Source organism: Scyliorhinus canicula, chromosome 2 (assembly GCF_902713615.1).
Source record: "Scyliorhinus canicula chromosome 2, sScyCan1.1, whole genome shotgun sequence".
Taxonomy (NCBI): domain Eukaryota; kingdom Metazoa; phylum Chordata; class Chondrichthyes; order Carcharhiniformes; family Scyliorhinidae; genus Scyliorhinus; species Scyliorhinus canicula.
Window position 1 is genome coordinate 152,258,414 of NC_052147.1, and position 27,833 is coordinate 152,286,246.

A 27,833-nucleotide genomic window follows, 5' to 3' on the forward strand; every position below is an offset into this window, starting at 1 on the left:
CCCTGCCCCAAAATGTCACTGCACTCCGGTCATTTCTAGGTTTAGTAGGATATTGCCGCAATCATATAGATGGTTTTGCCACAAAATCAGCCCCACTCTCAGAGCTCCTTAAAAAGAATGCCCCATGGGAATGGCTTCCGCAGTACACAGATGCCATAGATGATTTAAAACGCGCCCTAGGCACAGCCCCCGCTTTACAATTTAGAGACCCAGACTCATCCTATGCCATCGAAGTAGCAACCACCAGTAGTACTCAGCAGTACTCCTGCAAGAATGACATGATCGCAGGACCCGTAGCCTATGCCTCAAGAGTTTTGGACCCCGTAGAGCAAGGATTCTCAACCTGCGAGCGGCAGTTGCTTGCAGTCTTTTGGGCAGTACAGTACTTTGCGTACATCACAGGCCTCGACCCAGTAACAAACCCATCATCGCTCCTCCCCACCTGGTAATGTAAAGGCAGATGCCTCAGCCAAAGCAGGATCATGCCATGGTCACTTCTGACAGCCTGTATGTGTACAACAGTTTAACAGAATTCTTGCCCTGTGGGAATCTCGAGGTTTTGTTTCAGCCGATGGAAAACCCCTCCCCTCTGCCTCGTTGCTAAAGCACATTCTCAGGACAGCCTCAGATCGCACATATGGCATTGTTAAAGTAAGGAGCCATCATCGCTTCTCCCCACCCAGTAATGTAAAGGCAGAAGCCTTAGCCAAAGCAAGATCACGCCATGGTCACTTCTGGCAGCCACCCGAAAGCAAACAGATACACTCAGTCCAGGTTTCCCAGGCCAATATTGAGACTCTATCCCAGGGCCAAAAAGCAGACGACACCCTCAAACAGGTTTTAGACGGCAACTTCCCAGCCCCCTATGATAAATGGAAGGACGCACTGACTGTACAGAATGGCATAGTTTTTAAAAAAGGGGATTTATGTGGTCCCCATTCACCGGTTTCTTGACAGACACGGACATCAGGGGATAGACAATACCATTGGCCATTTAAGACCATTGTGTTGGTGGCCCGATTTAAAAAAGCGATGTAACCCATTATGTAGAGAATTGCCTGTCTGTGCTCAGAACAATCCTGAACGTTACTCAGGAAAGGACAATTACGTCACACCTGACCTGTTAATGGCCCTTTGGACAAATTTGCACCTCAACCTCATTGTCCCCCTCCCCCGTGCAGAAATGGTTTCAAATATGTGCTGGTTGTAATCGACACCTTTACTAAATGGGTAGAAGCATTTCCCTCACGGACAAACACAGCAAAGGCCACCGCTAAGATTTTGACCCAACAGGTATTCACACTGGGGTCCCCCCCCCCCCCCCGCAGCATCAAGTCAGACCAAGGTTCCCACTTCACCGGCAGAGTCATGCAAAATTTTAAACAATTTTTGGGATCAGGCAAAAATCCCACATAGCTTATCACCCCCAATCCAGTGACATTGTTGAGAGAATGAATCGCATTTTGAAAGCGACCATTAGGAAGATGGTGCAACAGAATAATACCACATGGGACACAGTCCTCCCATTTGTTCTCATGTTTATTTGGAACACCGTTTCCAGTTCCACAGGTTTCACCCCCCCAACACTCTCATGACCGGACAGCCATGAAGGGAATTGAATATGTATTGGTCTCGATTTGGCAAGCCCTACAGTCACCACCCTCACCCACAAAAAAGCAGTCCAACAGGTCACAGATAATATTAAAGCAGCACAGCTCGCTGCAGCTGTCTGATTAGGCGCGTGAAAGAAGCAGAGTAAAGCCTGCTTTGACAAGTACCCTGTCGAGTAACACAGTTGGTCAGTAATTAATGGTTTCCCTTTACAACCCCAGTTCCTTCCACTCCCCCAAATTTGCAGGACCCAACTCCATTTCAGACTAAGTGAGCCCCTCCATGTACAAGATAACGTACTCCAATGGCAAAAACTGGTTGGTTCACATCACCCAACTCAAAGTCTATGAATCCCAATGTAGCCACTCCCACCACATCTCTCTGGCAATAGGAGAGATTCCACCCTGCCCATCGACAACCTAGTTTCGACCTCTACGCCCACTCTCCCCCAGCCATGCCAGAATATACACGCCCACAGACCCGAACCTGTCTCCGCCCACAGGTACAGCCTTTCACCTTGAACTTGACTCCGACGACAGCGACAGCCTCCTGGAATTGATTACTATCCCTGACGACCTGGTACAATCTCTCTGCCCCCAGTCCCTCCTGCCCCCGGAATCACAACTTAGATATCTTTGACCCCCTACATGCCCTTCCCCAGCCACCGCTACAGCCACTGCCCGACGACAGTAACATGACCTCCACTCCCAACGCCCCTACGCCTCACAATAAATAAGCTCCTCTTTGGTACCATGACAACTCTTGTAGACTGGTACGGCGCGACTATTCAGATTATCCGACGACCTACGCGGCCATGGGACCGAAACGGCAGATACGAGTCTTGGCAACGGGAAGATGGTGATGGATTCAGATACTACTATCATTTCAGTAATGCTTTTACAAACGCTGTTTGGTACAGAACCCTGAGGTGTTATAGATGAGAAAGAGACACCGCATCAGAATTAAGGTGTCCTAATTTCTGATGGGGGCCTGCCTGTCTTCTTCTTTATATCTTATCTTCCTTCTCAATACATGTTTTAATTGATGTTGCCTGACAACCCAGTTTTTTTGAACTACAGTCATAGTTACCCTTCTTACAGAAACACAGATGCACATTTACTGACCAATGGTCATTAGAGGCACACTTGTTGGATCTCACATTACTATTCCGCTCGTTTTCGGTCACCCAAGTAGGGAGTGACGGCACTAATTCCCGCCCTCCCTAACCTGGACAAATGCATCCGGTCAGCTAAGCGTGGGTAGTGGAGCAACGGCACTGAACACCGCCCTACCCAGGGATTCCATTCTTGACCCTGCAGCGGCCCCACACGCACTGCATGTTCTTGTTACTTCAAACACGTGGAAGTAAACACGTGGCTAAGGGATTGGTGTGGGAAAGAGGGATTCCACTTCATGGGACATTGGCATCAGTTTTGGAACCGGGGGGATCTGTACCGTTGGGACGGTCTCCACCTGAACCGATCTGGAACCAGTGTTCTAGCGAAGAGGATAAATAGGGTGGTCAGTAGGACTTTAAACTTCTGAGTTGGGGGGAAGGGAAAGTGAAAGCGACAGGCAGCATGGAGTTAAATGGCAAGATACGCAGGAGGATAACATGTAGGCAGGTGGATTTAAGCTTGAGGCAGACTAGGAATGCAACAAAAAGGAAGGATAACTTTGGACATCTTAGGACTTCCAATATCTGTAATGATAAGAAAGTTAGCATTAAGGCACTTTACCTGAATGCTCGTAGCATTTGTAACAAAGTAGACAAACTAATGGCACAGATCATCGTGAATGATTATGATGTGGTAGGCATCACAGAGACATGGCTGCAGGGGGTTCAGGACTGGCAGTTAAACATCCAAGGATATACAACCTATCGAAAAGACAGGGAGGTGGGCCAAGGGGGTGGGGTTTGCCTGTTAGTTAAGAACAAAATTAAATCTATGGCACTAAACGACATAGGGTTCAGATGATGTGGAGTCTGTGTGGGTAGAATTGAGGAACACATAGGCAAAAAAACCATAATGGGAGTTATGTACAGACCTCCTAACAGTGGTCAGGACCAGGGGCGCAACATGTACCGGGAAATAGAAAAGGCATGTCAGAAAGGCAAGGTCACGGTGATCATGGGGGACTTCAATATGCAGGTGGATTGGGTAAATAACGTAGCCAGTGGATCCAAAGAAAAGGAATTCATGGAATGCTTACAAGATGGCTTTTTGGAACAGCTTGTCATGGAGCCCACAAGGGAGCAGGCTATTCTGGACCTAGTGTTATGTAATGAGCCAGACTTTATAAAAGATCTTAAAGTAAGGGAACCACTTAGGAAGCAGCGATCATAATATGGTTGAGTTCAGTCTGCAGTTTGAAAGAGAGAAGGCAAATCGGATGTAATGGTGTTACAGTTACATAAAGGTAATTACGAGGGCATGAGAGAGGAAAGCTGGCGAAAATCGACTGGAAGCAGACCCTAGTGGGGAAGACAGTAGAGCAAAATGGCAGGCGTTTGTATGCATAATTGAGGACACTGTACAGAGGTTCATCCCCAAGAAAAGAAAGATTATCCGGGGAGGGATTAGACAGCCATGGCTGACAAAGAAGGTCAGGAAATGTTTCAAAGAAAAAGAGAGATCCTATAAAGTGGCCAAAAGCACTGGGAAATCAGAAGATTGGGAAGGCTACAAAAACAAACAGAGGTTAACAAAGAGACAAATAAAGAAGGAGAGGATCAATATGAAGGCAGGCTAGCCCGTAATATAAGAAATGATAGTAAAAGTTTCTTTCAATACATAAGAAACAAACGACAGGCCAAAGTAGACATTGGGCCAATTCAAACTGATTCTGGAAGGCTAGTGATGGGAGACGAGGGAAATGGCTGGAGAACTTAATAAGTACTTTGCGTCTGTCTTCACAGTGGAAGACATGAGTAATATCCCAAAAATTATAAAGGGTCCGGGGGCTGAGTTGAGTATGGTTGCCATTACAAAAGAGATGGTGCTAAAAAAGCTAAAAGGTCTTAAAATTGACAAATCTCCTGGCCCCGATGGGCTACACCCTAGAGTTCTGAGGGAGGTGGCTGAAGAAATAGCGGAAGCGTTGGTTGAGACCTTTCAAAAATCACTGGAGTCAGGGAAGTCCCGGACGATTGGAAGATCGCTGTTGTAACCCCCTTGTTCAAGAAAGGATCAAGACAAAAGATGGAAAATTATAGGCCAATTAGCCTAACCTCGGTTGTTGGTAAAATTCTAGAATTGATCGTTAAGGATGAGATTTCTAAATTCTTGGAAGAGCAGGGTCGGATTAGAACAAGTCCAACATGGATTTAGTAAGGCGGAGGTCGTGCTGACGAACCTGTTAGAATTCTTTGAGGAGGTGACAAGTAGGTTAGACGAGGGAAACCCAGTGGATGTGGTCTATCTGGATTTCCAAAAGGCCTTTGATAAGGTGCCACACAGGAGGCTGCTGAGTAAGGTGAGGGCCCATGGTGTTCGAGGTGAGCTACTGGCATGGGTTGAGGATTGGCTTGTCTGACAGAAGGCAGAGAGTTGGATAAAAGGTTCTTTTTCGGAATGGCAGCCGGTGACCAGCGGGGTCCCACAGGGGTCAGTGCTGGGGCCGCAGCTGTTCACCAGATATATTAATGATCTGGATGAAGGGAGCTGGGGCATTCTAGCGAAGTTTGCCGGATGATACGAGTTAGGTGGTCGAGGCGGTAGTGCTGAGGAAGTGGGGAGGCTGCAGAAGGGATCTAGGACAGTTTGGGAGAGTGGTGCAGGAAATGGCTGATTGCAATTCAACGGAGAAAATGTGAGGTCTCGCACTTTGGAAAAAAGAATCCAGCATAGACTACTTTCAAACGCGTGAGAAAATTCACAATGCCAAAAGTACCAAGGGATCTGGGAGTGCTAGTCGGGATTCCCTAAAGGCAAACATGCAGGTTGACTCCGTGATTAAGAAAGCGACTGCAATGTTGTCATTTATCTCAAGAGGGTTGGAATATAAAAGCAGCGATGTGCTACTGAGCCTTTATAAGGCTCTGGTTAGGCCCCATTTGGAGTACTGTGTCCAGTTTTGGGCCCCACATCTCAGGAAGGACATACTGGCACTGGAGCGTGTCCAGCGGAGATTCACACAGATGATCTCTGGAATGGCGGGTCTAACATATGAGGAACGGCTGAGGATCCTGGGATTGTATTCATTGGAGTTTAGAAGGTTAAGGGGAGATCTAATAGAAACTTACAAGATAATACATGGCTTAGAAAGGGTGGACGCAAAGGAACTGTTTTCGTTAGGCGAGGAGATGAGGACCCGTGGGCACAGCCTTAGAATTAGAGGGGGTAAATTCAGAACAGAAATGCGGAGACATTTCTTCAGCCAGAGAGTGGTGGGCCTGTGGAATTCATTGCCGCGGAGTGCAGTGGAGGCCGGGACGCTAAATGGCTTCAAGGCAGAGATAGATAAATTCTTGATTTCGCGAGGAATTAAGGGCTACGGGGAGAATGCTGGTAGGTGGAGTTGAAATGCCCATCAGCCATGATTGAATGGCGGAGTGGACTTGATGGGCCGAATGGCCTTACTTCCACTCCTATGTCTTATGGTCAAACGCTCTGGAATGGTTCTCTGCACTATCTTGGCAGGTCTTAAGTTTCACCTTCACTGCTCTTTTGGTCGTGGGTTTCAAGAATGCCCTTTGCCACGCTCTGTACACTCACCCCCCTCTTTCCTTTCCCTTCCGATCCCCTTGGTCGCTCCCCATCTGTTATTTACATATATGACACACTTGGTTGCGACCACACGCTGCTACACGCGAACTACCTCTGAACCCTGGATGAAGAAACTCTAAAACTGGCCGCCCTAAAATTCGGTTGGTTAAGATGAGCCTCAACCACCTCTGGTTGTGAGTAAAGAAAAGACTGGCCGGAGAAATTGTCCGGCCACTCCCCGCATCGACCCACCAGCTGCGAGAGTCTCTGGTACTTTGAAAATTTGCATTTCTTATCTCTCAAAATGGTATTTGAAAAAAACAAATGAGGGAGTCACACTTGGTGACAATCATAATGGGTAACTGGGAGCAAGGCGAGAAAGACAAATAAAATGAGATATTAACCGAAGATAATAACAGATACTATGCTTGCACCCCCAGGATTACACAGAAAACAGAAGACACAGGATGAAGCAAGGACTGCTGACAGGCGTTTGGATCATCGCTGGACTTCTGCAACTGCGCTGCAACGGACTTCTGTAACGCACTCTACACCAGGCCCAAACACTACCACACAACAGGTCACCCCTATCCCGGACACTACACTGCCATATAGAGATAGACAGCGAAACCCCCAGAACCAACTGGAACCCCCTTTCGTATACAGTAGAGGCCCTCCTAGTAATTGCAATAATCTGCAGTGTCATTCAGACACTCTGACTCCGTAAATGGCAGGCTGAAGCCTCCCTCTCCCCGATATATACAATCCCATCCCCCTTCTTTGGAATTCAACAAAACTAAACAAATGTATTAATTACTGCTAAGAATCAGCCATGTACCTCTGTAAACATTACCAGGATTAAGTAGGAATGTAATGCTGCTGTCTTTAATTTTTGTATTCTTCATAAGTTATTTTTGATATTCACCAGCAGCATGAGAGTAGCTTAGATAGTGTTAGCCAGTGATCAACTGTACGGATAAGTTATGATGTTTCATAGTGAAATGTTTTATAGTAACCCGTTAGAGATTGATTAATTTATGATGTATTGATAAATATTAGGTAAATGCCCCAAAACATAGGATGGAGTAGAGTAGAACCTGGCCTTGACCAAGGGTGACCGGTACACCAAGGATGGATAGGGATCAATAGTCTGATCCACCACACTTCACGTTCAGAATCAAGAGGACGGGATGTAGCCATCCAAGATGGCCACCTGCAAAGGACCATGGGAATTATGGCCAAGCCAGGACTCAGACAAATACAGAGATTCTGTGTGTTTGAAACGCAGGTAGCTGGACCTGATCGAAACCCCCGCTCGTTTGCATTTTAATGTCCCGTTCCCCAGAACAATAGGACTCCAATCAAGAAACCGGTACAGCCTCAGACTGATCGGTGCCACTCCCCTTCCTCAGAAAGCCCAACTGCCAAGGACAATGGCCACTAAGGACCCGCCCACCCACCAAGGCACCCGCCCCTTTATTGGCCGAAATCGAAAGCAGTGATCAGAGCCCTGTTGAACTATTGGGTCCAAGATCAAGAACCGCCCCAAAGATCGCAAAATCCCAGAGGGATGAAAAGGGACACAGCCATGTGTTCTGTCTCTTTTGGGATCAGCCTGTGCCCACACCAATCGCAGCATAACGACCAGTCAGCCAAGTTGAAGACCAACAATTGCTACCTGACAGATGAGCCCAGCAGAGACAGAGCCACTTCTTCCAACCAGCCATGTGAGATCAAGATAAAGGCCTTATCAATCTGCACAGTGCCGGTTGCCCTGACGTTAAGTATAGGTTATTGTAGCTCATAGGTGCAGTTAACTCATAGTAGATATTGTTTGCATGTCGAAGTAATCCTTGTGTATGTAAATAAACCATCTTTTGAACTAACTAACTAGTTGTGTGGTCATTTGACCGATATAAGGGAAAGACTTGTGGTTCACCGAGATAAATAGAAATACCCACAGTATTGGCGACACTTGGGACATAACATCATATCATAAATAGAGCCACGTTATTTGGCAACAAAACTGAATAGATTGTTACGCAATCAATCTGTTTTTATTGTGTTTAAAAATTGGAACCCGTTTCTGATTGAAATCCTGTGCTGGGAGATTCAGAGGGTCTTTCAATGAAGGTTAGTCTGTGAAGGGCGGCTGTGAAAGACTCTGGGAGACGGCTTGCGAACATCACTCAGGCTTACTGGCCAAGAGACAAAATATTTGAGACTGAATTCCACAATCATCTCACTCGACCCTCCAAGTGCGTTTATAAACCTAGAGGGAGAGAAAATTAATCAATGTTTAATCTACAGAATCAAACATATAGAAAACAGTATAGAATCATAGAATTTACAGTGCAGAAGAAGGCCATTCAGCCCATCGAGTTTGCACCAGCCATTGGAAAGAGCACCCCACTTAAGCCCACACATCCACCATATCCTTGTAACCCAGTAACCCCACCTCACCTTTTTGGACACTAAGGACAATTTAGCATGGCCAATCCACCTAACCTGAACATCTTTGGACTGTGAAAGGAAACTGGATAATCTGGAGCTTTGCACAGATGAAGGAATCACATCCTGAGTGAGTGAGACACATCCAGAGGGGGAATTGGAATTTGGTAATTTGGTGCAGTGAGGTAATGCGGTGCAGAGTGGGAGAAGGTGCTTTTTCCCTGCCATTCTGTTGTCTTTCTTCTGGCCTGAAACTGTTAATCTGGAGGGAGAGAACCAGAGAGCATCCTGGGAAGTTAAGTGATTTTTATTTTTATTTTTGTTACCTTTTCAACTTGCGTGGGGGGAAAAAATGAAGTGACATCACAGTAAAACTGACATGATTGGCTGGTTGGGAATCTGTTAAATTCCAAAAAAATAATATTGCAAAACAAATCTAATTGATTAACTAGATAGTGGAGTAACTAAACCTAAGGGCAGTGATGAATATTTTACATTTAATTTTACAGTAAAAATCATCCAGCGTCATGGCCATACAGTTAACTGTAACTCAATCTAACAATAATTCAAGTATTTATTTTAAATTAATTAATTAGTGCTTAAATGTCACTCAGCGGGGTGCAGTGCTCCAACTGTGAGATGTGGCAGATCTGTGACGCGTTCTGATCGACTACTTCTGCAGCAAGTGTAACCAATGGCAGCTCCTCACAGACGGCGTGGTTTGGTTGGAGCAGCAATTGGATGCACTTAGGAGCATGCAGGTGGCGGAAAGCATCATAGATAGGAGTTATAAGAGATGTGGTCACACCCAAGGTGTAGGCAGAGAGATGGGTGACCACAGGAAGGGGAAGGCAGTCAGTGCAGGAATCCCCTGTGGTTGTCCCCCTCTTGAACAGGTTTACCCCTTTGGATACTGTTGGGGGGAATAGCCTATCAGGAGAAAACAGAGCAGCCAGAGTAGTGGCACCACGGCTGGCTCTGATGTTCAGCAGAGAGGGTCAAAGCGCAGAAGGGCAATAGTCATATGGTCTCAATAGTCAGAGGCACAAATAGGCACTTTTGTGGATGTGAAAGATAGTCCAGGATGGTATATTGCCTCCCTGGTGCCAGGGTCCAGGATGTCTCAGAACGGGTAGTGGGCATCCTGAAGGGGGAGGGCAAACAGGCAGAGGTTGTTGTACACATTGGTACGAACGACATAGGCAGGAAGGGGCATGAGGTCCTGCAGCAGGAGTTCAGGGAGCTTGGCAGAAAGTTAAAACACAGGACCTCTAGGGTTGTAATCTCGGGATTACGCCCTGTGCCACGTGCCAGTGAAGCTAGAAATAGGAAGATAGAGCAGTTAAACACGTGGCTAAACAGCTGGTGTAGGAGGGAGGGTTTCCGTTATCTGAATCACTGGGAGCTCTTCCGGGACAGGTGTGACCTGTATAATAAGGACGGGTTGCATCTAAACTGGAGAGGCATAAATATCCTGGCCGCGAGGTTTGCTAGTGTCACACAGGAGGGTTTAAACTAGTTTGGCAGGGGGGTGGGCACCGGCGCAATAGGTCAGAAGGTGAAAACATTGAGGGACAACTAGGAAATAGGGCCAGTATGGCTCTGAGGAAGAGCAGACAGGGAGATGTTGCTGAAAACAGCGGGTCTGGTGGCCTGAAGTGCATATGTTTTAATGCAAGAAGTATAATAGGAAAGGCAGATGTGGTTAGAGCTTGGATTAGTACTTAGAACTATGATGTTGTTGCCATTACAGAGACCTGGTTGAGGGAAGGACAGAATTGGCAGCTAAACGTTCCAGGATTTAGATTTTTCAGGCGGGCTAGAGAGGGAAGTAAAAGGGGTGGCGGAGTTACGCTACTGGTTAGGGAGAATATCACAGCTGTACTACGGGAGGACACCTCAGAGGGCAGCGAGGCTATATGGGTAGAGGTCAGGAATAAGAAGGGTGCAGTCACGATGTTGGGGGTTTACTACAAGCCTCCCAACAGCCAGCGGGAGATAGAGGAGCAGATAGGTGGACAGATTTTGGAAAGGATTAAAAGCAACAGAGTTGTTGTGATGGCTTGGACGGGACAGAGTTTGTAAGGAGCATCCAGGAGGGCTTCTGAAAACAATATGTAGATAGTCCAACTAGGGAAGGGGCTGTACTGGACCTGGTATTGGGGAATGAACCCGGCCAGGTGGTAGAAGTTTCAGTAGGGGAGCATTTCGGGAACAGTGACCACAATTCAGTAAGTTTTAAAGTGCTGGTGGACAAGGATAAGAGTGGCCCTCGGGTGAAAGTGCTAAATCTAAATTGGTGGAAGGCTAATTATAACAATATTAGGCGGGAACTGAAGAACCTAGATTGGGGGCGCATGTTTGAGCACAAATCAACATCTGACATGTGGGAGACTTTCAAATTTCGGGAACCTTGGATAACGAGAGATATGTCGCTGTCAAAAAAAGAGGTATTTGTCAGGCTAGAAGGCTGGGAACAGACGAAGCCTGTGTGGAATATAAGGAAAGTAGGAAGGAACTTAAGCAAGGAGTCAGGAGAGTAAAAGGGGTCACAAAAAGTCATTGGCAAACAGGGTTAAGGAAAATCCCAAGTCTTTTTACGTACATAAAAAGCAAGAGGGCAACCAGGGAAAGGGTTGGCCCACTGAAGGATAGGCAAGGATATGTGTGGAGCCAGAGGAAATGGGCGAGGTACTAAATGAATACATTGCATCAGTATTCACCAAAGAGAAGGAATTGGTGGATGTTGAGTCTGGAGAAGGTGTGTAGATAGCCTGGGTCGCATTGAGATCCAAAAAGACGAGGTGTGTGGGCGTCTTGAAAAATATTAAGGCAGATAAGTCCCCAGGGCCTGATGGGATCCACCCCAGAATACTGAAGGAGGCAAGAGAAGAAATAGCTGAGGCCTTGACAGAAATCTTTGGACCCTCACTGTCTTCAGGTGATGTCCCGGAGGACTAAAGAATAGCCAATGTTGTTCCTTTGTTTAAGAAGGGCAGCAAGGCCAATCCAGGGAACTACAGGCTTACGTCAGTGGTAGGGAAATAACTGGAGAGAATTCTTCAAGACAGGATCTACTCCCATTTGGAAGCAAATGGATGGATGTATTAGCGAGAGGCAGCACGGTTTTGTGAAGGGGAGATCGTGTCTCACTAACTTGCTAGAGTTTTTCGAAGAGGTTACGAAGATGATTGATGCAGATAGGGCAGTGGATGTTGTCTATATGGACTTCAGTAAGGCCTTTGACAAGGTCCCTCAAAGCAGACTGGTACAAAAGGTGAAGTCACACGGGATCAAGGGTGAGCTGGCAAGACGGATGCAGAACTGGCTAGTTCATAGAAGGCAGAGAGTAGCAATGGAAGGGTGCTTTTCTGATTGGAGGGCTGTGACTAATGATGTTCCGCAGGGATCAGTGCTGGGACCTTTGTTGTTCGTAGTCTACATCAATGATTTGAAGGAAAATGTAACTGGCCTGATTAGTAAGTTTGCAGACGACACAAAGGTTGGTGGAATTGCGGATAGCGATGAGGATTTTTTTTTTTAGAACAGTACAGCACAGAACAGGCCCTCGGCCCTCGATTTGCCGAGCAATGATCACCCTACTCAAGCCCACGTATCCACCCTATACCAGTAACCCAACAACCCCCATTAACCTTATTTTTTAGGACGCTAAGGGCAATTTAGCCTGGCCAATCCACCTAACCCGCACATCTTTGGACTGTGGGAGGAAACCGGAGCACCCGGAGGAAACCCACGCACACACGGGGAGGACATGCAGACTCCACACAGACAGTGACCCAGCCGGGAATCGAACCTGGGACCCTGGAGCTGTGAAGCATTGATGCTAACCACCATGCTACCGTGCTGCCCACAATTTGGATTGTTTGGAGACTTGGGCGGAGAGATGGCAGATGGAGTTTAATCCGGACAAATGTGAGGTAATGCATTTTGGAAGGTCTAATGCAGGTAGGGAATAAACAGTGAATGGTAGAACCCTTAAGAGTATTGACAGTCAGAGAGATCTTGGTGTACAGTTCCACAGGTCACTGAACGGGGCAACACAGGTTGAGAAGGTAGTCAAGAATGCATACGGCATGCTTGCTTTCATTGGCCGGGGCATGGAGTATACAAATTGGCAAGTCACGTTGCAGCTGTATAGAACCTTAGTTAGGCCACACTTGGAATATCGTGTTCAATTCTGGTCGCCACACTACCAGAAGGATGTGGAGGCTTTAGAGAGGGTGCAGAAGAGATTTATCAGGATGTTGCCTGGTATGGAGGGCATTAGCTATGAGGAGCGGTTGAATAAACTCGGTTTGTTCTCACTGGAACGACGGAGGTTGAGGGGCGACCTGATAAGAGGTCTACAAAATTATGAGGGGCATAGACAGAGTGGATCGTCAGAAGCTTTTTCCCAGGGTAGAGGGTCAATAACTAGGGGGCATAGGTTTAAGGTGCGAGGGGCAAGGGTTTGAGGAGATGTAGTAGGCAGGTTTTTTACACAGAGGGTAGTGGGTGCCTGGACCTCGCTGCCGGAGGAGATGGTGGAAGTAGGGACGATAGTGACATTTGAGGGGCATCTTGACAAATACATGAATAGATGGAAATAGAGGGATACGGACCCAGGAAGTGTAGAAGATTTTAGTTTAGATGGTCAGCATGGTTGGCACAGGCTTGGAGGGCCGAGGAGGCTGTTCCTGTGGTGTACTTTTCTTTGTTCTTTGTTCTTTGAAACCCATCCAGACACGGGGAGAATGTGCAGACACCTGACAGTGACCCAAGCCGGGAATCGAACCTGGGTCCCCGGGACCCTGGATCTGTGAAGCAACTGTGCTGACCACTGTGCTACCGTGCCACCCCTAAGTCCCTCATCACCATATTCTGACTAGGGGCTTTGGGGCAGCATGGTAGCACGGTGGCTCAGTGTGACTCTGTCCTGAAGTGCAGCCCATCGAATAGACAATAAATTGACTGGATCACAGCATCATGCAGCATGAAGGGGACCATTCAACCCATCAACATTTGAATGAATAAATAGGAAGGAAATGTTTCCAGTGGCGGAGGGTCAGTAGTTCAAAAAGGCAGCTCACCACCACTTTCTCAAGTGCAATTAGGGAGGGGCAGTAAATGTTAGTCTGACCAGTGAAACACACATCCTGTGAATGAATAATCTTTAAAAAGCCTGTTCAGTTACATTGTAAATTGTACAAACTCTCACTATAACTCTTAATACATTTGTGATTTAGTGAAGGAAATTCTATCTGGTTACAGCATCCAAGGTGACATTTGAGAGTAGATTAGCTGGACATTTTTATATTCATCGCAGGGTGTGGACAATACTCGCAAGGCCAGAGTTTATTGCCATTCCTAATTGCCCTTTAGAAGGTGGTGGTGAGCCGCCGTCTTGAACCGCTGCAGTCTCTATGGTGTAGGTACATCCACAGTGCTGTTAGGGAGGGTGTTCCAGGATTCTGACTCAGCGGCAGTGAAGGAACAGCCGATATATTTCCAGGTCAGGATGGTGAGTGACTTGGAGGGGAACCTCCAGGTGGTGGTGTTCCCAGGTTTCTGCTGCCCTTGTCCTTATAGATGGACATGGGTTTGTCAATTGATGGTTCGGTCAAGGTGAAAGTTTGGGGAATGAAATCTGTTAAAACTGAAGACATTACAGCTAATCAAAAGAGTTTTTGATGTGGAACATACTTGGTAACAGGAAGGAAACTTTAAAAGCAGGTGTTCAACAAATACTAGAATTTAACATGGGTTGGCCTGTAAGTGTAATTATTATCGTTCTCATTTTATGTCTGATGTCCCTAAAATTCAATAAGTGCCTCTGAAATTCACTATCTTGTGTCTTCATTATCAGTTATCTGTCTATAATTTGCCAGATTACCTATTTGATCAAACTCATCTGTCAGTCCCCAGAATTTAACTGTCTGCTCATCTGACCAGTTCCTTCAGCCTTTCCAAATCTGAGTCATTCACATGAATTAGGGGCCTGAGGGGGTCTCCAAACATTGACCCTCTGGGCCAGGCTCTGGGAGTCACTGGTAGCCCTTAGCTAACCTCATACTTGTGTTGTTACTCGTGTCTTAATAAAGCTCGTAGTCTCAAATGTGGAGAAGATGCTTATTGTGAGTTTGTTCACTCTTCAGAGCTGCTTCCTAAGGTTACCTTCAGTGCTCCTAGCTGGTGTGGGTGTATGTGTCCTGCTCCAAGTTCTGCCCTCTGTGAAGTGTGTCCTCACATCCTGTCCCCGTCTATTATATGGCTCTCCCGTGCCCCCTCTAGTGTTTGCTCAGTTGTATTGCATCTAGTTAACTTGTGATCACCACATCCCCCTTTTTTCTCTTTACATATTTTCTGTACATCGTTAAGAAAATTGTACATCCTGTCCCGGTGTATTTATAGCTCTCCCTCTGGTGTTTGCTCAGTTGTTTTGTATCTAGTAAATCTACGATCACCACATCCCCCTTTTTTCTCTTACATATTTGCTGTACATCGTTAAAGAAAATTATAGAAAACAGTTACTTATGATATGCGTATCTATACAGGTGATGGTGCTATTGCATATTGTACAAAGCCAATGTAGTTATATGTCCAATCTTAATAAAAACATTTATGAGTCCAAACTTGATGAATTTGTTCAGAGCTTTTTTTCTTTTTGTTGTTGATGACGTGGTGATATTGATATTGCAAGTCCGCTGTGAATGTTGTTGGTGTTCCTTGTTATTTTAAGTACCCAATGCATCATCCCGAGGTGTTTGCATGGTCACCTCACTGACGTTGACTGGCATGGACTTTTTTTTCTTGTGCTTGTGGTGGTGATTTATTGTCTCATCTGCCTTGGATGCTGGTGTGCTTGCTCGTTCTGGAGCAGATGTGAGTTTGTGCGATTCGTTGTCATCCATGACATGTTTGTAGTCTTGTCATCGTTTTGCAGTGTGCTGTGGCATTGTCCTTCATGTGCGAGTAGTACCATTGTGTACAAGTCGTTGTTTCATTGCTGTTGTTTCTGTCGTTCCTGTTTTTGTTGTTTTCGTTGCGTACTTGTTGCTGTTTTTGTCGTTTCTGTCTTTGGTGTTGGCACTGTCGTTGTTCCTGACTTGGTTGTTTTTCGTTGCCGTTCGTGTTGCTGTTTTTTGTCGTTTCTGTCTTTGGTGTTGTCGCTATCCTTGTTCCTGACTTTGTTGTTTTCGTTGCCGTTCTTGTTGTCTCTGTCTCTGTCGTTGTCGCTATCTTTGTGCCTGACTTTGTTGTTGTCTTGTCGCGCTTCATGTTGCTTTTGTTCTTTCTGTTGTCGTTCTCGTTTCTGCTGTGCTTCTTTTGACTTTTGTTTTTCTTGTTATACTCTATTCGTGTCCCGAGTGGATAATTTGAGTCATTGAGCATTTCGTCTCGAGAGTGGTGCGAATGATCTGATGTTGCATCGGTGCAGGTGACCTCAATCATTTGTGGAGAATTGGATTCCTCATCTTTGCTTTCTTGGTGCTCCTCTTCCGGAGTCAAATTCTTCTCGATTTCATTTGACGCGGTGTCTCTGGATCTTGGCGCTCCTCTTCTGGAGTCAAAACCTCCATGATTACAATTGACGTGATGTCTGTGGACTTCTGGCGCTCCTCTTCTGGAGTCCAAATACAATTAAACATTAGGGGACAGATTGGCAGGAAGGGTGTGGTTTTCATAGAGTTTATACCGTTGTTCAATTTGGTCCATTGCGGCGTCAGCATTTTCCGGATCATTCTTCAGGTAGATTTGATATACCCAAGCATTTCAGAAATCCCATGAGCCATGAGACAGGTTTTTGAACTTGATGTATGTCTTCAGCTCTGTGTTAAAGAAGATGTTGTTAATGTAGGAACAAAACACTAATGTTGCACTGTCATGACACTCTTGGCGTGTGTGTGGTCAATTCAAGCTTGGCTCATCACGCCTTGCAAGATCTAACGAGATCTCACAATCTCGATCTCATCCTCACGGTATGTGATCCAGTTTTTGCATATTCAAGTGAGCAGTTAGTGTCACTTGTATGTCTTACACAGGATCTAGCCAGTTTTTTGGCATCCCTCAACCACTTAGCATTTTCTCCTTCTTTCTTTCAATCTCGAGATAAATAAATGTTAAAATCAATTTTTAAAAATAAAAAATAAATAAATAAGTTATAATAAAAGAAAATATATATATTATATATATTTAAATTTCAAAAATCAAAGTTCAAAACTCTCTTTCTGGGACTGTGCTTCAAACATCCCAAACATGCATTTTCAGCGGGAAGGCCACCCAGTGTGCGCTGCTCTCCCTCTACATTCGTGCTGGATTCAGGCCTTACCTCAGGCCCACGCTCCTCCCCCGCAGCTTGCTTCAGGCTCAATGCCCCTGTTCCTCCGGTCACGGGGTCCCACCCGACTCCGACCCGGCCCCCGTCCCTCAGGCCCCAACGGCTTGAAAAATCGCGACCGGTGAAACCACGGGGAAACTCCCGGAAAACGGCGAAATGGCCAGCCGGGAGCCCCTCTCCAGAGCGGACCCTCCACTTGTTCGCGCCACCGGAATACCATCATTGCAGAGTTAATGTTCAACATAATAATATTTCCCACTCAGGATCCAGGTGAGAGAATAAACACTGTGGTTTCATTTTGATGGGTTTTTTGTGAACATTGTCTGTGTACATATATATTACCTCTCTTTGCAGGGAAAGTGATTGCATCAAATATTTCCTTGTATTCAGTCCAAACATTTATGCCCTTTAGTTTCATAGGGCTCTAACAGTGCGACTATCTGTAAATGAAAAATACAAGAGAAAGAATGACCACATGTGGATCACAGGCCTATGGATATTACATCAACTGTGTGTTCAAACACGTTCATAGGTAAACTCTTATCAAAAATATTCCTTAATTGGAAACCCCCGGATACAGCTCCTGTGAAAGCAACTCCCACTGGAACCACTGCCCTGTCAACACTGCAACAGCAGGGCCACCTCCCATGGCCTGGGCAGCCCTGTCAACACTGCAACAGCAGGGCCACCTCTCCATGGCCTGGCAGGCCTGTCAACACTGCAACAGCAGGGCCACCTCTCCATGGCCTGGGCAGCCCTGTCAACACTGCAACAGCAGGGCCACCTCCCCATGGCCTGGGCAGCCCTGTCAAACACTGCAACAGCAGGGCCACCTCCCCATGGCCTGGGCAGCCCTGTCAAACACTGCAACAGCAGGGCCACCTCTCCATGGCCTGGGCAGCCCTGTCAACACTGCAAACAGCAGGGCCACCTCTCCATGGCCTGGGCAGCCTCTTGGTGGTCAAGAGGTGTTCACAGCTTGCTGGATTCCAGATGTTACCACTCCCTCCCAACAATAATAAGTGATTTAAATACACGAGCAACCTGGCCAGATTTGCTGAACAGCAGAACGCGGCACCTGCAATTGTTGTTAAGCATGAGCGCCGTTACCTTTAAAAATTCCTCTCACTTTTGCTCTGGTTGCCAGATGTGAGGGAAATGATTTCCTGTAGGTTTCATCACATGACTTGCCCCCACGCTCCAGCCATTTATTGGCCAATACATCCACCCCGGTGAATATCGGCCTTCCTGCACCGACTGGAAGCAAAGCAACTTGTTACCCAATTGGATAATGCTTGACTATCAGCTAAACAGCCTTTCTTTCTCCCCTCCTTTCAACAGTTTATATTGGGTAAAGAGAAATTACAAACAAAAGCAATCTTTTTTTAATGTCACAATTCCAGGGTCGAACACAGCAGTGTCCTGGAGATTGTTCTTCAATCCCTGGAGATTCCAGGCCAACCCTGGAGGGTTGGCAACTATAACAACTGCTGATAAATGTAATGTAGGGACAGGGGGACATTGGGAGGTGGATGCGAGGCAGTGGTGGTACAAGGTGTTATGTTACCTTACGTAATACATATATTACTCTTGAAGCAGCCGAGTTGTTGAAATGAGCAATTTTCTTCTTGTAAATATAAACTAATTTATTGAGTAATATAAATAAATATTGAGTTATTTTACTTAAACTCAACGAGTAAAATAAAGAAACAATTGTCGAGATAACTAATTAAATTATACAGGACAATGTTTTGATAACAAATAACTTCTCTCTCTAGCTTTACTCTGTCTGTTCTCTCTTCCTCCTGATACACACTCTCAACAGAAAGAGCGGGAAAACTATTAATGTAGGTTCTGATAGTGAGACATCTAGTGCGGAATCTCCGCTCCCCCACGTGGCGTGGGAGAATCGTGGGAGGGCCTCCCGACAGTTTTTACGACCCCCCCCCCCGGCACCCCTGCGATTCTCCCCCCCCCCCATCTCGTAAAAATCGCCGCTCGCCGTTTTTCACGGTGAATGGCGATTCTCCGAGCCCAATGGGCCGAGCGGCCGGCCCTTCACGACCCGTTTCACCATGGCAGCAACCACACCTGGTCGCTGCATTCGTGAAACGGGCGGCGGATGCCCGTTTGGGGCATCCAGGGGCCCGATTGGGACTGGAGCACCACGACTGTGCTCCAGAAGGACAGGCCTGCGATCGCGGCCGGGAATGACGGGGGCCCGCTCCTAGCCCCCCGGGTGGGGGTGAATTAGGTGCGGGGAGCGGGACCCGAGCCGTTGTGAACCTCGGCCGAGTTCACGACGGCCTACACGATTTTGGCCACCAGCGGAGAATTCGCCCCAAGTGTTCAATTGCCTGTACTAGCATTACATATATTGATCTGTTTGATCTTTGACTACAAGTAGATCACAACGATTTCTTCTATAGATGTTGCCATCTGAAGTTTTAGTCAGATAAGATCTGGGAGAGAATTGCCTGATGATATGAGCAATGTCAGCCTTTGATTTTTTTTCTTGTGCTTGTGATAATGATACTGTGTGTCATTTGCCTTGAAAACTGTGTTCCTTCTTTGTCTTGGAGCAAATAGGAATTCTTGAAATTTATTGGCATGACATTTGGTTGGTCTGAACAAAATGTTTGTACTCTTGCCATTGTTTGGGACTATGCTGTTACATTGTCCTTTATGCCATGTTATATTATTTTTATGTGCAGAGTTGTACCATGTTGTACAGGTTGTTGTTTCATTGTTGTTGTTGCTTCTGTTGTCGTTTTCGTTTTTGTCGTTGTTGTGCTCAATAACTGTTCCTTGTGGAAAATTTGAGTCGTTCTCAAAGCTATTAATATTAGAGTCCTTTGTGGTATCTGATGTTCCATTGATTTTGGTGATGTCAGTCATTTCTGGTTGATTTTCTTCAGCTTTGATCTCTTGTAGGTTGTCAAGAGTAGATGAGGTTTTAATTGATGCAGTCCACTGGACTCATGAGCAGTTTTACTTTGATTATTGTATGTTTCTGTATAGTCGAGCTGAGATCTGTTAGTCTCGCTGTGATCTTGCACATCTTGTGTGTGAATGTGATCTCTGTGTCACTGTTCTTGCTGTTGATTAAATGAGCTGGTGAGTCTTTCATAGTCTTCTTCTGGTTGCTCAAATAAGGTGGATAGGTCTTCATAGTCTTCTTCATACATGGTAAGAAGGTCTACAACACCAGGTTAAAGTCCAACATGTTTGTTTCAACACTAGCTTTCGGAGCACTGCTCCTTCCTCAGGTGAATTCTTCCTGAGGAAGGAGCAGTGCTCCGAAAGCTAGTGCTTGAAACAAACATGTTGGACTTTAACCTGGTGTTGTAAGACTTCTTACTGTGCTCACCCCAGTCCAACGCCGGCATCTCCACATCATGGTTCTTCATACATGGTTGTCGCTGTGGAGTCTTTACTTGCTTCCATTCTGGAGTCTGTCAACGATCTCTCTGTGAGGTCTCCCATCGTTTTCTCTGTGGATTCTTTCATTGCTCTCTGTGTGGAGTCGTGCAGTGTCCTCTCTGTGGAGACGATCAGCGCTCTCTCAATGGAGTTGGTCAGTACTCTCTGTCTGAACTCATTTTCAACCTTGTTGCTGATGGTATGATCATCATATCCAAATAACTTAGCTATGTCCAAAAAGTAATCACATTCTTTGATTTTGGAGTTGTTATTGTGTTATTCACTTTTTATGCTGCAAACTGCTTGTTCCATGTTGTTGCAAAAGTTATTTTCAACTGTTGTTGAAGTTCAGGCATTGTTGTGCCTTTTGAGGTAAAAAATTGTGGGTTTTGTACATTTAAAACTTTTTACAATTTTTGGGCAGTTCCTTTAAGTGGCATGGTCTGAGTCTTCTGAAGTCATGATGCTTGTGACATAATGTGTAAGCATTGATTGTGCACGTTCAAATCGATTTTTCTTCCAGAATACACTCTTTTTGCAACCTGCGCATGCGCAGTTTCTCGCGCATGCACAGAATGGATTTTTGCCAGTTTGCGTCCTTTTCTGGATGTGCGCACTGTGCGTACTGGTCTGATCAAGATGGATGCCATTCCAAATATGCTTCTGTATCAAGTACGATACTGCCTCTACCTCGTGGCAAGTTTTTGCGTCATTTTCTCAAATTTTATATTCTAAATATTCATTATACTGATTCTTTGATTGGTCATGATAGAAATAATTTTCCATTGTTATTTTTAGTGTTAAATCGTTTTGCCTTACAAGTTCTTGCCTTAAGCTTTCATCTCTTATTCCACAAACTATCTGATCACGAATCTTAGAATCACGCAGCATTAAAAAATTGCAGGAGGTTGCGAGAAGTTCAGATCTGTTATAATTTATTCCTGGTTCGCCAACTTTTTGAACTTGCTTGTTAAATTTAATCTTTCTAAATTTCATTAGAGGAGAATGGGAAGCGGAGTTGAGAGGGGAGATCAATTGGGGAGTATGGAGTGAGGCATTGCGTAGGGTAAACAGGACCTCCTCTTGCGCAAGGATGAGCCTGATACAGTTTAAGGTGGAGCACAGGGTGCATATGACTCGGGAGAGAATGAGTGGGTTCTTTCAGGGGTAGCAGATGAGTGTGAGAGGTGTGGGTGGGGGCCAGCGAATCCACGCACATGTTTTGGGGTTGTGAAAAAGTGGGAAGATTCTGGGCGGGAGTGTTCGCGGTCTTAGCCAGGATAGTGAAGGGGAAGGTGGACCCAGACGGACCCTTTGATGATGATATTTGGGGTTTCAGAAAAAGGGAAGAAAATCTATACAGACTGTATAGTTGATTGCTGGGAAGTATGTTTCCCGAAGTGTTTAGGTGTTGGAACCTGTTTTGAGACATGTTGGTAATAAAATGCATTTTTTTTTAAATACAGAGAAAGTGAATGGAGTCTCACAGATTTAGGGAACTTGGAAACAAATCAGGAAGAGGTTATCAGGAAGAGGGTACATAGTTTCAAAATGACTGACAGAGTAAAGTTACCCTGGGCCTGTGTGTAAATAAACTGATAGCTGCGACTCCCTTGGAGACTTTGCAAGGCAAATCATTTTTTCTTCTTTTAAACATGTTTTTTAACGCCGTAAAATGAATATTTGGCAGGACATGCATATTTGCACTGGGACACATCGAATATTCAAAACTGTGTTGCCATTGGAAACAGGTGCTGTGTTGAAATGTTTTGACTCTGAAATAGCCAAGGGAGCCACTCAGTTATATTCTTGATGGGAGCTCCCCATCACCTGCAGGAGGTGCTGTCTCAGAATGGAGTCATGCAACAACAATAGCAACAACTTGCATTTATACAGCACCTTCAATGCAGTAAAACATCCCAAACTCTTCATGGGAATATCATCATACAGACAAGGATCAGGAGGAGGCCATTCAGCCCCTCGAGCCTGCTCCATTTAATATGATCATGGCTGATCTGATATAACCTCAAATCTCCATCCCTCCTACCCCTTGTCCCTTTGTACTTATCGTGAAATTGTGAAAAGAATTGTAGAACTTTATAATAAGTATTAAAGTGGCCCTCAAATTCTGCATCCCTGGGAAATGAGTCTGGTTGAGGACTACTTCTTGTAGTTTTGGTGGGCATTTATCCTGTGCCCAACTGTCAAAGAGCGGCACGGTTGCACAGTGGTTAGCACTGTTGCTTCACAGTGCCAGAGGCCCAGGTTCAATTCTCGGCTTGGGTCGCCGTCTGTGTGGTGTCAGCACATTCTCTGTGTCAGCGAGGGTTTCTTAAACCCAGTTCTTAATTGTTCAATAATTTATACAATATGCTCTTCCACTTTTACATCACTGAGGTACTGATAACAATTTTTGTTTGATTGGAAATTAGTTTGTACCCTGAGCCTCCTATGTCAGCTGAAGGCCCAGTCGGCAGCCATCTTGTCTGTGAGTCAGATGGTTGTGGATTCAGGCCCGGCTCCAGCCACTTGGATGCAAAGGTCCAGCATAGACATTTCAGTTCAGAATTGAGGGAGTGCTGCACCATTGGAGGCTGAGTCTTTCACAAGAGATGTTAAACGGAGGCCCACCTTTTTGAATGGGACATTTCCCATGGTGCTACTTTGAAGAAAGGCCAGTGAGTTCTCCTTGATGTCTGACCCAATATTTATCAGTCAAGCATCAATCACTAACATAGATTATCTGTTCATTCATCATCACCAATTCCTCAAAATGAGGAAGGACACTGTCGGGCTTCAGGGTTTGTGTGTCCTCGGGTGACTGAGAGGCCAATCCTGGAGCCACAGTCCTTTGGGCAGAGAGGTCACAAGTTGACCCGAGAAATGGGGGTTCTTGAGCAAGGTGATGCACGATCAATCACTACTAAAGCGAGACTGTCGTCCCAATTGAAGGCTTTAATGAACAAGTAGTTACCCCAGCAGCTCCGGTACAGAATGACCTCTGTGGGTGAAACACAGACTCTTATTCTCCACCTGCTGGGCGGAACCAGCAGGCAGATTCTACCACTCATACTACAGTATAAGGTACATCCCACCTCGGTACCGCGATACCCCTAATATAGCCTACCACATTCACCCCCTGTTTAAAAAAGAGTCCGGCAGGAGTGGTGGCCTTGCTTTTACAGTGGTAGAGGTTATAGTGATACCCTTCGGTGCCTTTACATGCAATACACATATTTACAGACAATTATTGACAAGTTCATTTTACAATGAAACTATCAGTCAGTGGGGGGCCCTGGTCGTCCTCTGCGATCGTCACAGCCCGGCGGTGATGCTGGCGTCGGCTCAGCATCCATGGCTCAGGAAGATGAGGCAGCACGGTAGCATGGTGGTTAGCATAAATGCTTCACGGCTCCAGGGTCCCAGGTTCGATTCCCGGCTGGGTCACTGTCTGTGCGGAGTCTGCAAGTCCTCCCCGTATGTGCGTGGATTTCCTCCGGGTGCTCCGGTTTCCTCCCACAGTCCAAAGATGTGCGGGTTAGGTGGATTGGCCATGCTAAACTGCCCTTAGTGTCCTAAAAAATAAGGTTAATGGGTTACTGGTATAGGGTGGATACGTTGGCTTGAGTAGGGTGATCATTGCTCGGCACAACATTGAGGGCCGAAGGGCCTGTTCTGTGCTGTACTGTTCTATGTTCTAAGCGTGTTGTCTTCAGCTTCATCGCATCCGGATGGGGCCAATGGGAGGATGGATCTTACTCGGAAGGGGGCTGCGGTGGTGTGTGCCGGTGAAAAAATGGTTAGGATTGCTGGGGGGGGGGGGGGGGAGGGAGGGGGGGGGGGAGGAGGGAGGGAGAGGGGGGGGAGAGGGGGAGGGGGGGGGGAGGGAGGGGGAGGGGGGAGGGAGAGGGGGGAGGGGGGGGGATCCAGCAGGTGCCAGATCCCGGAGGGAGACCATGTCTTGTCGGCCGTCGGGCTGCGCCACATAGGCATACTGGGGGTTAGCATGGAGGAGATGTACTCTCTCGACCAGTGGGTCCGACCTGTGGGCCCGTCCATGTTTGCAGAGTAGGACGGGTCCTGGGGCTGCCAGCCATGTTGGGAGTGAGATCCCCGAGGAGGACTTCCTGAGGAAGGCAAGGAGACGTTCGTGAGGTGTTTCGTTGGTAGTAGTGCACAGTAGTGATCGGATGGAGTGAAGTGCAACGGGGAGGACCTCCTTCCATCGGGACACTGGGAGATTCTTGGACCGTAGGGCCAGTAGGATGGCCTTCCAGACCATCCCGTTCTCCCTTTTACCTGCCCGTTTTCCCCGGGGGGTTGTAACGGGTCGTCCTGCCTGGAGGCAATGCCCTTGCAGAGCAGGAATTGACACAGCTCGTCACTCATGAAGGAGGACCCCCCTCTCGCTATGTATGTAGGCGAGGAAACTGAAAAGGTAGCGATGCTGTGGAGGGCTTTAATGACGGTGCCAGCCGTCATGTCGGGTCAGGGGATGACAAAAGGGAACCGGGAGTACTCATCAATCACGTTTAAGAAATACGTGTTGCGGTTGGAGGAGGGAAGGGGCCCTTTGAAATCCACGCTGAGGTGTTCAAAGGGGCGGGAAGCCTTCACCAGGTGCGCTTTCTCTGGCCTGTAGAAGTGTGGCTTGTACTCCGCGCAGTTTCTGGTTACGGCCCTGACCTCCTCGATGGAGTAGGGCAGATTGCGGGTTTTAACAGAGTGGAAGAACCGGGTGACCCCCAGGTGGCAGAAGTTGTCCTGGAGGGTCCAGAGTCGGTCTACTTGTATACTGGCACAAGTGCCGCGGGACAGGGCATCAGGAGGCTCGTTGAGCTTTCCTGGACGATACAAGATCTAGTAATTATAGGTGGAGAGCTCGATCCTCCACCGTAAGATCTTAATTTTGCCCCGCTGTGCATTGTCAAACATGAAGGGCGCGATTCTCCGCTCCCCACGCTGCGTGGGAGAATCGCAGAATCAGCAGGCAGGTTCTGCCAATCATACTACAGTATAAGGTACATCCCACCTAGGTACTGCAACACCCCTAAAATAGCCGACCACACAAGGGTCCTACTGCCTCCCAGCCAGGTTTATATGGTCAGTTCCTGCTTTGATGGCATTGTGGCTTGTTGGATGAAGCACTTTCATCGACTAATGGCAAGTCCCTCCCAGGCTCCCATGTCAATTAGTCCCCTTTTCAATGAGGCTTTCAGAGTCTCTTTAAAACATTTACTCCATCCTCCTTGAGGAGCCATCTTTACATTGTGACGAGAAGATGTGTTTTGGGAAGGGGATTACTCACCATATGGATGCAGTGTCCAGTCGAGTTCATGTCACATGATCATGGATGGGATATTGGAGGAATTGGCTTCAGTGAGGAAGCTGGAGAATGTTCACCTCTCCTCCACTTTGAATATCCTGTAGAGACACCAGCATTGGAAATTCTCCCATTGCCACTAGTGCCTTTGGTAGGTGACCCCAGTCTCACTGCCTTATAGAAGGTAGTGGCAGCAACAGTGTTACAGACTAAAGCCTGAGTCCTGTTGTGGAGATCTCAGTTTTACAAAGATCAGGTTGTATAATGTTTGGAAAACTGGACTGGTACAGCTGATCCTGAGCTGGATCTCCTCTTCAATTGTGATCTTTTGAGCAAGGTCACCATTAAAGTGGAGATCTGCTCATTAACCACCTCGTGGTATGTGGGATCTTCCTGTGCACAATGTGGTTTCTACATTTTTGTGGCGACACGTCACTGGCTCTAAAGCACATTGGAATGTACTGAGGCTGTGGAAGTTGCTATATAAATGCAAGTCTTTCTTCCTGCTTACTTACCTCTTCGACAATCTGGGCTGGGTCCTCGGGACAATTGTCGTAACCCAACAAAGAGGGAATTTTGTGGCAATACAGAGCCACACAGCCTTTAGGTTTTAGAACTCTCTCAGCCTCCTTCATAAACTTCTCCATGTCAAACCAATGAGCTGCTGTTCCTGATGTTACCAGGTCAACGGAACCATCCTCAAACTCCAGCTCCTCTGCAAGGCCCAGCCTGACAAATGAATCAAAAAAACAAAAATACAGATTATCAATGGAAACACCGGGACATCACAGAATTGTTCCATGTAGAAGGAGGCCATTTGGACCATGCTGACTGCACTGACTCTCCAAATGAGCATCATGACTTAGTGCCATTCCCCAGTCTTCTCCCCGAACCCCTGCACATTGCTTCTGTTCAAATAATCATCTAATGGCCTCTTGAATGCCTCGATTGAAACTGTCTCCACCACACTTCCAGGCAGTGAATTCCAGACCCCAACCACTTGCTGTGTGGAAAAGCTTTTTCTCAAATCACATTTGCTTGGGGCAGCAGGGTAGCATGGTGGTTAGCATAAATGCTTCACAGCTCCAGGGTCCCAGGTTCGATTCCCGGCTATGTCACTGTCTGTGCGGAGTCTGCACGTCCTCCCCGTGTGTGCGTGGGTTTCCTCCGGGTGCTCCGGTTTCCTCCCACAGTCCAAAGATGTGCGGGTTAGGTGGATTGGCCATGATAAATTGCCCGTAGTGTCCTAATAGTAAGGTTAAGGGGGGGAGTTGTAAGGTTGCGGGTATAGGGTGGATACGTGGGTTTGAGTAGGGTGATCATTGCTCGGCACAACATCGAGGGCTGAAGGGCCTGTTCTGTGCTGTACTGTTCTATGTTCTAATTTTTCACTTTGTAAACTGTAAAGAAAGGATACTTTGCTGCAGGAGTAATTCTACTGATATTTTATATTGAAACAAACTTTATTATTGACACAGGATCAACCCCATTGACATTGAGGAAAAAACAGCTTTTTAATTAAGTGTGAAACATTTCTTTTAAAAAAGCAGCCATGGATATCCCACGCACCTGTGCACCGAGCTGTCTGAGATCCCGGACAGGTCCCCACTCGGCACCTGGAAGGACCCCTTGAGCAGAAGGTCAGGGCTACCATCACCTTGATGGCCACTGGGAGCGGGTGTCTACCCCCCATTCCCCCAGGGTGCCAGGTGCGGTATGATCAGGCAGATATGTTGCACTGTCCCCCTGCTCAGCGGGAGTCTCCGGCAGCAGGCCCAGTCCGTCAGGTACTCGAATGACAAGCGCTGCCGGGACACACAGGGCCTCATGCAGCACCTCCCTTGCACCTCCTCCTCGGCCTGTTGGGTGGCTAGCTTTCCATCCTCAATGGCTGCCCCCTTTTCCTGGGGACGGGCTCCACTGCTGCATAGTCCTCCTCCTCGAGCAGCTCCAGCTCATACAGTCGCAGTGCATCCCA

The 27,833-nt window shown here is 46.8% G+C and overlaps 1 protein-coding gene and 1 long non-coding RNA gene across 2 annotated transcripts in view; both read right to left on the reverse strand.

Annotated features, from left to right (window-relative positions):
* Positions 1–8,361: 8,361 nt before the first annotated feature.
* Positions 8,362–16,876, reverse strand: LOC119959784. Its single transcript, XR_005459284.1, has 2 exons — positions 16,468–16,876; positions 8,362–8,592 (listed from the first exon to the last, which is right to left on the reverse strand). It is a non-coding gene; the product is annotated as an uncharacterized LOC119959784 (long non-coding RNA).
* A 575-nt stretch (positions 16,877–17,451) lies between these two features.
* LOC119959774 (putative methyltransferase DDB_G0268948) overlaps positions 17,452–27,833 on the reverse strand; it is a gene marked incomplete at its 5' end in the record, with an annotated part of 50,661 nt that continues 40,279 nt past the window's right edge. Inside the window, 2 exons of the mRNA XM_038787861.1 lie at positions 17,452–17,549; positions 26,371–26,584. Of these exons, the coding sequence (XP_038643789.1) occupies positions 17,496–17,549; positions 26,371–26,584 (268 nt within the window). The remainder of the gene's footprint in view (positions 17,550–26,370; positions 26,585–27,833) is intronic.